The sequence below is a fragment of the Coccinella septempunctata genome, chromosome 1 (assembly GCF_907165205.1).
Source record: "Coccinella septempunctata chromosome 1, icCocSept1.1, whole genome shotgun sequence".
Classification (NCBI taxonomy): Eukaryota; Metazoa; Arthropoda; class Insecta; order Coleoptera; family Coccinellidae; genus Coccinella; species Coccinella septempunctata.
In genome coordinates this window covers 17,150,222-17,166,875 of record NC_058189.1, presented here as the reverse complement: position 1 = coordinate 17,166,875, position 16,654 = coordinate 17,150,222, and the positions used below count along the sequence as shown (strand labels likewise).

Genomic DNA, 16,654 nt, shown 5'->3' with positions numbered 1-16,654 from the left:
CCATTTGAAATAAAAGAGATAATCAGAAGCTTGAAAAATAGAAAAGCTCCCGGAAATGATAAAATAACGAATGCTATGTTGAAGAAATTACCTAGAAAAGGTATAGCTGCTCTCACAAATATTGCAAACGGTATAATGAGGACTGAACACTATCCGGAAAAGTGGAAAACTGCAGAAGTCATAGTGTTCAACAAACCAGGCAAAGATAAAAAATTCCCCCAAAACTACAGGCCGATAAGTTTATTGTCCGCCCTAGGAAAAGTAGTAGAAAGAGTAATCGCTAGGAGGCTTACAGAAGAAACTGAAAATCTGAATCTCATTCCAGCAGAGCAATTCGGATTCAGAAGAGATCACTCAACTGAACAGCAATTACTGAGACTCACAGAATACATAACAGAGGGATTCCAAAATAAACAAACAACAGGTCTTGTACTACTAGATGTCGCCAGAGCATTCGACAGAGAATGGCATGAAGGATTGATTTACAAAATGAGATATGCTGGATATTCAATGAAACTGTGCAAGTTGATTAGGAATTATTTGAGGAACAGAAGATTCTACGTGAAAGTGGAAGGAGAAAACTCCACAACCAGATATATGGAAGCAGGGGTGCCTCAAGGGTCAGTACTTGGGCCGTTACTGTATAACATATATATTCACGATATACCAAAATCTCCAAGGACTATGCTGACACTATATGCTGACGACACAGGAATCGCAATGCGACATCGCAAGCCAGAAATCATAGAAGGAATATTACAAGAAGATATAGATGAAATAAACGACTGGTGTATTAAATGGAAAATAAAACTCAACGGACAAAAGAGCCAAGCGATATTACTGCAGAAGAGGAGACTAAGAACTACAACAAATCTAGAGGTAGATGGAGAAGAAATCGAATGGAAAAACGAAGCGAAATATTTAGGTATCACCCTAGACAAAGGTCTAACTTGGAGAAGCCATATCAAACAAGCCGTTGACAAAACCAAGGCAGTGATGAATATGCTCTACCCGCTGATAGGTATAAAGAGCCACATGTCAAATGAGACAAAATTGAAAATAATCAAAGCCGTTGCTAGACCGCAACTGACTTATGGATCAGGTGCTTGGGGATTCGCGGCAAAGAGCCATATACAAAGAATTCAGGCAACAGAAAACAAGCTACTACGATGTGCCATAGATGCGCCTTGGTTTGTCAGGAACAAACAGATTTATCGATATTTGAAGTGGGAAACCATCACCGAATTTATGAAGAGGAAAGCTGAAAAGTTATTCAAAACAGCGGAGGAACATCCAAACGAAGAACTCAGGAGACTAGTGGACTACGATCCGGAGGAAGACAGAAGAAGAATGAGAATTTACAAAAGGAGACCGCGAGATCAATTGAGGAGAGATTAAAATGAGTACGGAAACTTATTAAAACTATACTAAGAAGAGATATCCGAAATGGACGAACATGAAAACCCTAGCACGACAATGTGCAAGAAGAAATTAACCGATTAAGGGATAAATGGTTTATAGGCAAATGCCCGGAACCAATAAAAAGCAGGTTAGGTTTAATGGGTCGCGAACTCGAAAGAGTGAGTAACCCCACAGTGTTCCCTAGAAATGGGTTCCTCTGGGCGAGAGATAGAGCCCCGTGTTTTCACGGTCGCAGATTCCCCCTGCTATAAAAAAAATAAAATTAGTCAACAGAGGGGAACACAGGGCAATAGTTCAGAACATACACATCAGAACAACACTCTGAACACAGAGCCGATCAGTTCCAATGACCATATAACCCCAATAGGAAGAAAGAAAATATACATGAACAACATGGAACAACAAAGCAAACAAATCGAAGTAGACGAATACGTAGAAGTAAACAGTCGAAGGAATACAAGAACTCATTACGGGAAAAATATCGGCACAGGACAAAATTCAAATGCATTCTGGGTGAAGAGAAAACCTTATGGGTTTATATGAACTGAGTAAAGAGAAACACAACAGAGATAATGATAAGAGAAGGTATTCTCTTCAAATAAACAAAGATTTGAAAAGGCGGAAATTACAGTGAAAGATATCGTCGAGCGAAAAAAGATCGAAAAGATTTTTAATAACAGCACCTGCTGGAGTAGGCACCACAAGATTGTTTTCTCCAAGCATAAAGATATGATGAGGCAAGAGGGGTTTCGCAATTCATACGGAAACAAAAAGCACCAAATCTGAAAACTCTATTGGTATTGTGTTGTGTTCAATTAATATCAAACGCAATAGACAGAATAGAAGAAGGTATCAAACAAATCCCAAATTGCAAAATAATATGTATTTCTGAACACTGGCAGACAAAGGAGAAATTGAATCATTTTACAATAAACAATTACAGCTTGACATCTACATATTGCAGACGAAATGGATACGGAGAATCAGTCATCTTTGGTGATAAATCATGGAAAAGATAAGAAAAACAAGTATAAACAATCTCACCCTTAAGGAGATTTCGAATCTGTAGCTGGAGATTGCCAAATAGGATCAAGGAAAATTATGGTAATCGCAATATAAAGAACTCCAGAAGGAAGCGTGGATGTTTTCCTAGATGGAATGGAAGAACTACTAGAACAGGGTAATGGATGTCAACAAGAAAATATCATAACAAGCGATTTCAATATTGATATGATGACAGAAAATTAACCAAAATCCAGATTTACCAATCTGATCAATTCTTTCACTTCAGTCCAAACTACAGATGAACACACGAATAACAGAAAAATCCAGGTCACGCATAGACAATATATTCACTAATATGAAAAATTGGACATCAAAAACAATCTAATTACATATATCCGACCATAAGGTTGGTGATGCACAGGAACGATCTGATATGGAATGTCGAAAAGACAAACCTTCTGGTTTTTAGCACCAACAGAAACAATAAGAGCAAACCATTAAGCATAACATTGGGAGAGGGAGATATTCTCGTAACAAATAACACAACATTCCTGGGGATCTTCACAGACTATTTTCTGTACTTCAGAGCGCATACAGAATATTTAAGTCAAAAGCTAAGTCAAATTAACTTTGCCATCAGAATATCTAAATGATATTTGAATGAAAAAACAGTGAAAATTTTGTATCACGCGAATCGAGGCTCAAATATGGTATAATTTTCTGGGATACTAACCAAATTTTAAAAGAAATGTTTATTCTACAGAAGCAACAACTGAGAACAATTCACCATCTAGAGTTTGAGGAAACATGTAGGGATGTGTTCAAACAAAATAATATATTAACAGTGTATGGTTTGTATATTTATGAATGTTCAGTATTTCTTCATAGGAACCATAATAAATTCATTGAACATATCTCTAGTAACAAGTATAATACAAGAACACAAAATTTAAATTTTCCAATTCACAGATTAACTCTGAGTTAGAAACATCCGGAATATAGCTCTATAAGAATTTTCAATCAGTTACTTAACAGCTTTAAGAATATAAGTAGCCCAAAAATGTTTCAAAATAAAATGAGATCATTGATTATAAAATAAATCTTGACCGTATGAATTAGGAGATTTTTTCAATGCAGGTTTAGTTGATTAGTTTGATCTTTGGACACTATTTCATTTCAGATTGTCATTTGGTAATTGTTTTATAATAATTTATTAATTTGGTAGGTTCAGGTGAGAAAATGAAAGACGTCGATGAAGTATCCAGATGGACTGATTTATTCCCTGTTGCTGACACGTATTCTGCACATGTGTACATTAAGATAGACAAAACATAGAGCAATATACACCATTAGAATATATGAATATACAACATCTTCCCTCCTCAAAAATAAAGATATATTGATAATTTCAATATTTAACATCAAATAAAAACGAATTATCATTTAAACAGGTTGAGCTCCTAAACCATAGAAATAAAGTGAACCAATAATGAACTTTATTATTCTACCAATGAAATTATAACTAATATTACAAAATAACCAATAAGAGGACAGAGTAGCAATAATTATTACATATCAAAAATATTTGGGTGCTTTCACCACTCTTCCCTAGTTACATTTAGATTTTCGTTTGGCCTTCTTTCATGCTTTTTCGTAACAAGATTTTCAATGCCAGTACTTGAACATTGTTTAACATTCAATGAGGTATTACTATTCTTACAATTATCATAGCTATCTTCTTGCAACAATTTATCAATTAAAACATTGTCAAAAATATCACCATTAGACGAATTGAGATCTACAATAGGTTGAATCGAGGTTGGTTTTAAATGTACTCTATTCCTAATCAGGGTTGATCCGTCTTCCCTTTTTATTCTGTAAGTCCTATTTCGTAATATTTCTACTACTTTCGCAAATTTCCAAACTGATTTAGGATATTCTTGGTATTTCACATTTTCGTAAAGTCTTAATTCACGTAATTTCTTAGATTTTTTATCGTAATAACTTTTTGATTTGAATTGATCTTCAGCAATTTTATGGTTCAACATTTTTTTATTTACAATTTTAGGTTTCAAGATATTATCATTGACAATCAAGTTATCACGCAAACGTCTTGACATCAGTATATCAGAAGGACTTGTATCATAAAAAATGGGAGTGTTTACCAAAACCAGCAACGCCAAGTCCAAATCGTCACCATTTTCGATTGATTTTTTAATTGTCTTTTTAACGGTTTGTATGGTACGTTCTGCCAATCCATTTGATTGTTGATGATGAGGAGCAACTATGATGTGATGAATATTCCATTCTGATACAAACTTTGCAAACACCGAACCAGAGAATTGAGTACCACCGTCCGATACAATTGTGAAAGGAATTCCGTGCGTCCTAAATATACGTTTCAATTTACTTACAACAACATCGGCGGTCATACTTTTATTGAGACATTCTACTTCGAAAAATTTTGAATAGTAATCTACTGCTATTAAATATTTTGTACCATTTATTTCAAAAATATCAATACTCAATTTTGACCATGGTCGTCTCGGTATAACTTGTGAAATTAGAGGTTCTCTAGTATTAGACTTATCATATTTTTGACAAACGCGACATTTATTTATCATTAATTCAATTTCTACACTCATTTTTGGCCAGTAAACAGTAGAGTTGGCTCTTTTCTGACATTTAATTATTCCTAAGTGGCCAACATGTATTTTTTCAAGTATCAATTTCCTCATTTTTAACGGAATGATCACTTTTTGACCCTTATAAATTAAACCATTTGCTTCAGTAATTTCATTTCTAAAATTATAATATTTTTTAACTAGAGGATGAACACGGTTATTTGAGTTTGGCCATCCATTTCGAATATAGTTTAAAAAGTTTAAAGTTCAACTCTTCATCGTTACGTGTTGCATCTATCAATTGTTTTTTTCTTTCATCGGTAATATTCATTTGACTTTCAATTATGCAAATTTGTTCTTCTAGGTCTAGATCATTTATATACGGTTTATTAACATATGCTCTTGATAATGTGTCGGCAATAACTAGCTCTTTTCCAGGCTTATATATTAAATCAAAATCATATTTTTGCAAAGACAAAAGCATTCGTTGCAAACGAACAGGACATGAATTTAAGTGTTTTTTAAATACGGGTAACAACGGTTTGTGATCAGTTTCCACAAAAAATTTTTGTCCATATACATATTGATGAAATTTTTCTATTCCGAAATATATTCCTAGAAGCTCCTTTTCGATTTGAGCATACCGTCGCTGTGTTTCAGTTAAAGATCTCGACGCATAAGCACACGGTTTACCTTCTTGCATCAACACGGCACCTAAACCAAATTGACTTGAATCAACTGACACTGTAACAGGTAATCTTGGATTGAAATATTGAAGTGTTGTGCCTTTTATTATTTTTTCCTTCAGTTTATTGAAAGCTTTATTATGTTCGGAATTCCACTGAAATAGTACATTATGTTTTAATAATTGTCGAATTGAGTGAGTTATCTCGGATAAATTTTTAATAAATCGACCTACATAAGTTACTAAACCCAAGAGTCTTTGAACACCTTTTTTATCTGTCGGAACCTGCATTTCCTTTATTGCTTCAATTTTATCTGGATCCATTTCAATTCCACGCGAGCTGAATATATGCCCTACATATTTAATTTGATTTAAACCAAAATTACATTTATTTAAGTTGAATTTGATGCCATGCCTACGCGCAGTCTCCAAAGCTTTTCTCAATCTCAAATCATGTTCATTTCTAGTACAAATAAATCATCGATATAAACTTCAGTACCTTCACCGTCAAAAATTTCTTTAAATCTTTTCTGAAAAACTTCAGGAGCTGATTTAAGACCATATGGCATTCTCAAAAAACGGAAACGACCAAATGGGGTCCCAAATGTACACAATTCACTACTAGCTTCATCTAAGGGTATATTCCAAAAACCACTTGCTGCGTCTAACACCGAAAAGTAACATGCACCGTTTAATTTCGAAATCAACTCGTCAATTGTGGGCAACTTGAAGTATTCCCTTTTAATTGATTTATTTAAATCCTGGGGATCTAAACATATACGCAAATTACCATTTTTCTTTTTTACAATGACTACAGGATTTACCCAGGTGGATACTCCTTCCACTGGTTCAATGATTTTTTTCTTAACTAATTGTTCTAAAGTCTCTTTATATTTTGATTCAATCGCAAATGGAACTTTTCGAACAGGATGTATACATGGTACTGCATCGTCTTTCAATTCAATATGATAATGCTTATTTAGTTTTCCTATTCCTTTAAAAATATCCTCATATTCGTTAATTAAGTTTTTATATTCTTCAATATCTAAATTATTATTTTCAATAGCTTCAACCTTCTTAATCAAATTCAATTTTAAACAAGTGTCTAGGCCAATGATCGCTTGGTATTGATCACCCTTAACTACTAAAAATTCTAAATTGTACAATTTATTTCTATAATTTATATTAAGAAAACAATTACCAATAACAGGAATTTTGTTACCTGTATAAGAAATCAGTTTATTATCAGCCCTAACTATTTTTGTGTTTTGTTTTTTCTTGAGATCTAAAAAGTCTTTATAGTTAATTATATTTACACAAGCCCCCGTATCAATTTTAAGTTTAATTTTTATATTTTCTATTTGCAGTGTAATTGACCAATCCTTATTGTGATTATTATTTTGATGTAATTCATTAATACAATTTATAATAAAATCACCTTCTTGTTCGTTGGAATCATCAATAAAATTTATATTTTTCATTTTACAGCAAGCAGCAGAATGATTCAATTTGCCACATTTCGAACACTTTTTTTTATATGCAAGACATTTATTTATCGGATGTGAATATCCACAACGAGAACAATTCTTTATGTTTTTATTCATACCGCTCTTATCTCGCTGATATCGTCGGTGTTCTGAAAATTTCATCTGGGCCGCTGATTTGACCTTGGATGTCGATGCCTGCAGTCGATGTTTTCTGGAATTTTCACGAACATCATCAACTTTGGTGAAACCATCCTCGAAAAGGTTTCCATTCTTCATTAATTCGCACTGTGATTTGGCACTTTCATACACTAAGCACAATTCTACTGCTTTATTTAATTTCAAGTCAATGTTTTGTAATAATTTCTCTCGTAATGATTCACTTTTCACACCGATCACAAACATAGTTTTTATGAGTCCATCTTCATTTTCCGGATGGAATTCACAATTCTTAGCAGTATTTTTCAAAATGGTTACAAATTGTTCAATTGTTTCGTGATGTTGTCTCAGGGTAAAAAACTTATATCGCTCAAAGTCGACATTTTTCTTTGGTACGAAATACTGCTCGAATTTTGCAATTAGAGGTTCAATTTTATCTTTTTCGGCGTCAGTGAATGAGAACGTATTGTAAATTTCTAGGCCCTCATCACCAATGAAGTAAATGAGCTTGGCACATTGAACAGCTTCCGGTTTTTCCGATGCTTCTGTTGCTATCAGATAATTTAAAAATTTCTGTTTCCATACCATCCAATTATGTGATGAATTTCCCTTCATCGGCATTGGTTCTAATGTACGAGTCTCCATTGTGAATTGTTAATTTTCCTTGAGTCCACTTATTTATTTATTTATTTGCCGTAACAATACTCTCACTCATTTAGATTCACTAAACTGTACACGGACTACCGACTGCGCCATGTTTTATAATAATTTATTAATTTGGTAGGTTCAGGTGAGAAAATGAAAGACGTCGATGAAGTATCCAGATGGACTGATTTATTCCCTGTTGCTGACACGTATTCTGCACATGTGTACATTAAGATAGACAAAACATAGAGCAATATAAACTATTAGAATATATGAATATACAACAGTAATCTTCTTCTTCTTATTCCTTTTTCCAAATAGGCTTGTGCCTGTTCCTCATCGTAACTCGCCCTATGTGGGTAGGTTGTCACTTCAGCGCTTTCTAGGCCGCCCAATGCTTCACCTTCCTGACGGTGATCTGCCTCTGGCTACCTTAACCATTCGGTCCACCGTCATCCGAGTAATATGGTCATTCCATTCAATTTTTCTACCCAGCACCCACTCGTTAACATTCTGGATCGTCAGGCTCGTCTGACATCTTCACTCCTTTCCAGCTATTCTTCTAAGTATTCTCATCTCAGTCGTTTCCATAATTTGTTGTGTTCTAGGTGTTTCAGGTCTTGTCTCGGCTGCATATGTGAGTATAGGCCTAATTGCAGTCCTATAGATACGTACTTTTGTTTCCGTTTTCAAATATTTCTTCTTGAATATGATATCATCTAGTTATGCGGTTGTTCTTGATGCTTTGATAGCTTGCCCTCTCACTCCAGATTCTAGGTCGCCAAAGCTCGAAATTTCGATACCCAAGTAACGGAATTTCTTCTCCTGGATTAGCCTGACATCCACTGCTAACTTACATCTTAGGGGTGTTTTTGATGTGGTAATGCACTTCGTTTCAAATACTGCTATCGTTACCCCTAGTGATTTTGCGATCGTTTCAAATGTGTAGAGGAGCCTTTGCAGGTCATCCTCTTTTGCTGCCACTAAGGCAGCACCATCAGCATAGCACAAAACCTTCACCTCCCTGCTTCCCATTCGATAGCTTCTGTTTTTGCGAACTCTGCTTATGATATCATCCATAATAATGTTGAAAAGTAGTGGGCTCTTTCCACTGGTTATTTGTTCTGTGAGTTCGTTCTGAACCTTTGCCTGTATTTGGTTATTTCGGTAAATATCCTCAATAGTTTTTATGATATTACTCGGTATTTTTCTATCATACAGGAGGTGTACCATCTTATCCGACCAAACGCTTTTTCTAGATCTATGAAGCAAAGGAATGCGAGTTTAGTATACTCTCTACATTTTTCTACTATTTGCCTGATGACAAACACCGCGTCAGTGCATGATTGCCCAGATCTGAATCCTTGTTGTTCGTCAGATAGTGTGATTCGTTCATTCAATAGATAAGTTTGTAATCACTTTACTGACTAGTTTCAGAGTGGATGATAATAAATTTATACCTCTGTAGTTTTCGGGTATCCTTCTATTGCCTTTCTTGAAAAGTAGGATTGTCGTACTTGTTAGCCACTTGTCAGGTCTGATGCTCGAAAATTTTCTGCTATAAAAAAGTCAACTCAAGAACCATTCTTCCGTAACCATATTTGAGGAGTTAGTTAGTGGTGTCATCTGGGCCTGGGCTTTTTCTATTCTTGAGGAGGTTTCTGCCAGGAAACCTCCTTTCATTTATTCATTAAGCGAATTAAAATATATCATTTTTTCGATCCTCGCCTCACTAAGCCTTAAGCTATCTGGAATACTGCAGAAGCTATAAATGAGGGGTTCAGAGCTGAAGTGAACCAAGTCCATGCAGCCTAGTTTTGAGATGAATGGCTTAGAAGTTGTTTATCACCTATTAATTCAAAAGTGACTTTTCTATTTATTATTATTCTTATGTAAGCATATGCTTATATTCTAACCTTCTAAAATCTAAAGAAGTCACTTTTGAATTAATTGGTGATAAACAACTTCTAAGCCATTCATCTCAAAACTAGGCTGCATGGACTTGGTTCATTTCAGCTCTGAACCCCTCAAATAAAACACTGAGAAAATTTATTGATTAATATTGTAATATTGATATGAGACTTTAGTTGTTATAGAATAATCCGAAAATTCACCTCATAGGTATTTCGTATCAAGGAGCAGCCTATTTGAAAAATCAAATGAATTTCCGATCACAAAATCATCTTTCGTAAACAGGGTGTTTCACGAGTAACCGGAAACTGAGAATAGAGGGCATTGAGCTGAGTTCAAAAACACCTCATATGGGTGTCTTAAGTACTCCGTTTTCCCAAAATTTTCAAATTTTCGTTTGTCTATAACTGCAGAAATTCTCGATCGATTCGACTGAAAATTCATACTTAGGTTGAAGTTGTTTGGTGGCTGATACTCACATCGGGGATCACAGAATTATGTCACTTATTTTTGAGTGTCTCACACCAAATCCTGCGGACGATACAGCTTTTCGTACATACCGATATCTATCTGAAAATAATTTGCAAAATCAATTGTTAGTAGCCGCTTCTGCGTGCTTCGATGGTATTTATGTTGAAATTGATTTCGAACGCCGTTTTGAAGACTTCTACAATATATTAAACCATTTGTTGGATTCTACTTTTCCGATCAGAACAAAAAAATGTTTCATTAATCGTAAAAGTTACTGGATCTCCGATGAAATCAGGCAAGCCAGTATTAATCTCAAAAACCTCCCATTGGTTGTTAAGAAACTTGAAATTCCAAGAAAGTAGGGATGTCTATTTGTAAACAAAACAGACCTTGTCTATCTTTAAGTGCGCGATTCAGATCATCAATTCACATTGAATCTGCAATCCGGTATTTTGAAACCATCTGATTTTACGAAGTTTCTTGGCTTGCACGTACATAAAATTTTGAACTGAAAGGATCATGCTGACTATGTATGTACAGGATGGGCAAATTTCGATGTTTTAGCACTACAGTTTTTAAACCAGAGGAGATACACAAAATCTGATACCCCATTCTCGTTCTCTTTTTCTGAGAAACTAACAATAGTAGTAGACATTTTTGGCCATTTTCTTTTGTTTTCGAGTTATAAGCAAAAATTGGAAAAATGGCGATATCGAAATAAATTTATATCTCCGCTAATAATGATGATAGAGCTCTAAAATTGAAACATTATACAGGCACTTTTTTACGTAGAATCCAGTGGCGTGCTCGCCTTTTTATCAGGATTTTTAATTACGAAGCTATGACCCAAAGTTATGTTTTTTTAAATGGGAACAATAGTTTTCTGTGCAATTTTTTGAAAGCTTAATTTTTACTGATTTCAAAAATATATAACATTATATGGTTTTTATCAACATAAATAATAGCAAATGATCAAAAACCTCTTTTCTCAATATTTCTATGGTTTCAACTTTTGATGAGCATAGAAAAATATAGCATCGTATGATTACCACTGTCTCCTTCTATAAGTATTTTCATTATCATGAAAATTTATGAAATATATCTTGATTCAAATTTTGTGAAAATTGGTAAAGAGCATAGAAATAATGACATTGCCGGAAGGAGACTGCTTTTGTTATAGGAAACTCCATTTCTCTGTGCTCGTCAAAAGTTGAAACCATAGAAATATTGGGAAAAAGTGTTTTTGACCATTTTCTATTATTTATATTGATACAAACCATATAATGTTATATATTTTTGAAATCAGTAAAAATTAAGCTTTCAAAAAATTGCACAGAAACCTAATGTTCCCATTTAAAAAAACATAACTTTGGGTCATAGCTTCGTAATTAAAAATCCCGCTAAAAAGGGGGGCACGCCACTGGATTCTACGTAAAAAAGTGCCTGTATAATGTTTCAATTTCAGAGCTCTATCATCAGTATTAGCGGAGATATAAATTTATTTCGATATCGCCAATTTTTCCAATTTTTGCTTATAACTCGAAAACAAAAGAAAGTGGCCAAAAATCACTACTACTATTGTAAGTTTCCCAGAAAAAGAGAACGAGAATGGGGTATCAGATTTTGTCTATCTCCTCTGGTTTAAAAGCTGTAGTGCTAAAACATCGAAATTTGCCCACCCTGTACAAAGCTGCACTACTTAGCTTTTACGCTCTGAGACGCATAAAGCTCATACTACCACGAGATTCTCTTATAAATACATACTACTCACTCGCAAACGCTCCCCTCAATTACAACGTTGTCCTGTGGGGTGGTTCATCATTCAGTTATGCAGTTTTCATTGCCCAAAAAAAAATTATTCGTTTAATTTCAGCTTGAATCTGAATCCTAGGTAGTCCTGTAAAACCCGTTTCATTCAGAATAAAATAATGTGTTTTCCATGTATTTATATCTAAAACTGCTTATTGTACACATGCAGAAATATTTCATTACTAAGTAAGTGCTCTGAATTTCATGATTATAACACGAGGCATAAAGAAACACTCTGTATTCCGAAAGAAAAACTACGCTATCTTGAAACTTATAATTGAAACTTGATCTTCAGAATGAATCGTCTTTAAGTGGATAACTAGTTCTGTCAGGTAGGTGTTTAAAATGATTTCCTCCACATTCTAAACACTTTTAGGCCCTCTTTATGAGGCTCATAATTGCTCGTTTTCTTACATTACATTTCTTACGATTATTACGAAGTTCGTCGCAAACAGCATTTATTCGATCTAATTCCATTATCAGGATATCTGTTTCATAGAACTTGGTCTTCAAATCACCCCAAAGCAAGAAATAGAGAGGTGTCAAATCAGGGGATCAAGCAGGCCAATGTTGTGGTCCACCCCTTTCAATCCAGCCGTCTGCATACCTGCATCATTCAGTTATGCAGTTTTCATTGCCCAAAAAAAAATTATTCGTTTAATTTCAGCTTGAATCTGAATCCTAGGTAGTCCTGTAAAACCCGTTTCATTCAGAATAAAATAATGTGTTTTCCATGTATTTATATCTAAAACTGCTTATTGTACACATGCAGAAATATTTCATTACTAAGTAAGTGCTCTGAATTTCATGATTATAACACGAGGCATAAAGAAACACTCTGTATTCCGAAACACCGGATCAGTAAATTTCAGCAGTCACCTGTGTACAGTGGCATAAAAATTTTTAACCATCTGCCTGATAGATTGAAGGTTTTGAAGTACAGAAAGTTCAAGAGAGAGATCAAGGCTTTGCTACCTGATAAGTGAGTGGTTCTATGATGTGAATGAATATTTTCAAACAATCATTATATTATTATTATACAAAAGAGAAGAGGGGAGGGTAAACACCTATGACCCTCATTTACAAATTAGAAAGTATGTAACAAAATGTATTAAATAAAATGGAAACCAAGTAAAGTCCCGAAAAAAAAAAACATGGAGTAGGGTGCATTCTCTTCTGCATCGTTGTTTTGTTACATATGTCTTATATAGAGTTTAATTTTATTTTATTGTTTTCTCAATTGTAGCAATTGGTTTCTTTGACGTTTCCTATACAAATGTACTTTGTCTGAGGGACGAATAAAATTATTATAATGGTAGCAATGAAAAAAAAATTAAAATTCTACAAAAATCAGGAGCAGACTCAGTGAGGCTTTATTCAACTTCAAACTCATGAAAAACACCCTTAATGTTGTTTTCCATCATAACTTCAACATTTTCGTTATCTGCATGTATGATTGTCTCGAAATAAATGAATCATTGCATTGGGTTGCCCCACCTGTGGATCATATTTTATAAATAATTGACCCCTCTAAATAATAGAGCTCTTCATGAAAATGGATTTGGAAATTTTTTATTGCAACTTTTTCTTTAACAAATGTTGTGTTGAATGTATTCAACAATTATACCATATTTTATTCTTATCAATTCACAACGATAAAAATGTTGTGTAATTGTGTAACACAAATATGGAAAGAAAAACTACGCTATCTTGAAACTTATAATTGAAACTTGATCTTCAGAATGAATCGTCTTTAAGTGGATAACTAGTTCTGTCAGGTAGGTGTTTAAAATGATTTCCTCCACATTCTAAACACTTTTAGGCCCTCTTTATGAGGCTCATAATTGCTCGTTTTCTTACATTACATTTCTTACGATTATTACGAAGTTCGTCGCAAACAGCATTTATTCGATCTAATTCCATTATCAGGATATCTGTTTCATAGAACTTGGTCTTCAAATCACCCCAAAGCAAGAAATAGAGAGGTGTCAAATCAGGGGATCAAGCAGGCCAATGTTGTGGTCCACCCCTTTCAATCCAGCCGTCTGCATACCTATTCTCTATTAGTAAACTTGTGGGTCATTCTGAAAATTTTTAACTACTTAACTTGATATAGGGACCTGAAATACTGATAAATACTTTTTTCTGTGCATGAATATGATCAATGTTTCAATAACAAGGAGTGATAAGACCATAATCTTGATATATCCAATAACGGCAATAATGGAATCAATGGAGAATTCAAAAATATATTTACCATATTCGAATTTTCAATTATTACCACCACTAAAAGTTCGAATGAGGTGAAAATGAATCCGGAAAATTACTTGGGGTCCGAGTTGACTATAAAAGGCGATTCATGTTGAAGTTATCAAGTTATAATTATTTTTTTCTTGAAGTCAGTTGAACATTTCCAAATCCATTTTTATGCAGGGCTGTTTTTTCAAAAGGCGTTCAGGAACGGATGGGGAATACCACCGATTCATTGAATTTTAGACATGCAGATAACTAAAATGTTAAAATTATGATGGAAAACTACATACAGGGTGTTTTTCATGAGTTTGAATTTGAATATAGACTCAACTAATCCGGTCCCGAGTTTTGTAAAATTTTAATGTCTTGTTTCATTGAAACTAACAATTTCAACCTGATAATAAATTTCCAGTCGAATCGATCAAAAATATCAGGAGTTATCTATAGCCAAACGAAAATTCGAGAATTTTGAGGAAAGCCTGTATATCGGAAACGGACTACCTAAGACTCACATATGAATACAGCTCAAAAGTGACGGTTTGTCCGTTTACTCGTGAAACACCCAGTATAGGTACTCCCCATTCATTTATACACAATGTGAACCTAAATCATGTTTCCGAATCAAAATGCACAAGCTGTAAAATTTCAGAAATCGATTTCAACTGAGTGAATATTTCCCTACATCAAACAGACCTAGTCAGCAAATTCCGCAACTGTGTCAATATCTTTTGAAACAATTAGTTGGGTATTCGGAACTTGATCATTTCTATTACCGACTTACACATGAAAAAGAGACGTGAATTAATTCTTCCGGCTGTGTTCGATTTCGTCCGTCATAAATGAAAAAAACAAATGTGCCAGAATTCACTCGTTTTGCCATCAGCTGTTTGCAAATAAATATTATCATAACCTATACTCTCAGTTCTGTTCGGATTTTTAGTCGATTACAATGTGAACAACAGTGTTTTATAATATAAACTTAGTGGCGTTCCGAGAATGAAAAGTGTGTTGTTGGAAATTATTGGTTGCGATCCTTCGACGAATGACATGGCTGAAGCAAATGGTAAGATTTTAGTATCAGCAGAAATTATTGAATGATTTTAAAAGATCTAAAGCACCTATAGTAGTGTGGTTCACGTTATTGTGTAACTAAATTTAGTGGTTTATTCAATGGAAAAAATTCAGAACGGAACCATTATATAACAGTATTTTTCACATGTCACCTATAAATGCCGCTTTTCCCAGAAACGGCAAAATTTTAGAAAAATGTTTCTCATGTTTTCTGAATGTTAAATTCCCAATTCGAGTATAAATAGAATAACAGTTTTTTATTCTAACTTCGTTGAAAAATCCCATTGAAGATGGATGTGAATAGGCACAGCAGTTTTCGAATTTTTTCTTCAAAATTATCCTGGGGAAGTCAATAAAGACTGAACAATCGTAAAATATATCTATGGTTTCATAAATGCTAGACCTGTATAAAACTTCAAAATTTGATGTCAAGTTTTCATTCATAGAGAACATAAATTTCAAATTTCTTGAGGGTAATTTTGAATGAAATTACATGGACTGAAAAAACCAGCATTATATTTATTTATTCGAATTGTGAATAGATGGGACAGGAATACCTATGAAGAAAAAATTTCATTGGAAAATGCGCATACAATAAAGGTGGATGGAGGAAACCGAGGTGCTTTTAAATAACATGTACCTATTTTATAGGTCAACCATTCTTTGCATTTGATTCACTAATCTTCTCCCACTTTTTTCATGTAGTTAATCAATTTTATATGACCCTCCCTATACATTTTTATATATTTGATTCGCATGTTCTTTGTCCAAGTGGTATCGATTCACATAATGACCATGTCCGGACTCTAAACCTAATAATTAGGTTTAGGTCTAAACAGCAACCTGTAAATCAATTTTGGATTCAAATTCTTCCATAATATGCACTATTTTTTATATATTTTTTCTTAGGCTACAGATTTCATTTTTGTACTATCATCAGGCATGAAAGTTTTTTTAACACATTGACGGACAGTACCTATTTGGCAGTTGCTTGTGATATGACGCGCATGTATACTGATTTAATATGGTTCAAAATTGGCGTGATATATATCAAAATATTAGTTGTGATTTAGAGGATGTGAATATGGAAAAAAAAAAACAACAGACGGCTTTAG

General features: G+C 34.0%; 2 protein-coding genes across 2 annotated transcripts in view; one reads left to right on the top strand and one right to left on the bottom strand.

Moving 5' to 3' along the window:
* Positions 1-6,182: 6,182 nt before the first annotated feature.
* Positions 6,183-8,300, bottom strand: LOC123322798 (uncharacterized protein K02A2.6-like). The gene has a single exon (XM_044910817.1). The coding sequence runs from the start codon at positions 8,022-8,024 to the stop codon at positions 6,183-6,185; it is 1,842 nt and encodes a 613-aa protein (XP_044766752.1). The 5' UTR covers positions 8,025-8,300.
* Positions 8,301-15,258: 6,958 nt separating this feature from the next.
* Positions 15,259-16,654, top strand: part of LOC123309380 (UNC93-like protein) — a 225,384-nt gene continuing 223,988 nt past the window's right edge. Inside the window, exon 1 of the mRNA XM_044892480.1 lies at positions 15,259-15,531. Coding sequence (XP_044748415.1) covers positions 15,511-15,531 — 21 coding nt within the window. The 5' untranslated portion in view covers positions 15,259-15,510. The remainder of the gene's footprint in view (positions 15,532-16,654) is intronic.

Coding starts and splice junctions, on each gene's coding strand:
- LOC123322798 (XM_044910817.1), bottom strand. CDS start 8,024: ATGGAGACTCGTACATTAGAACCAATGCCGATGAAGGGAAATTCATCA.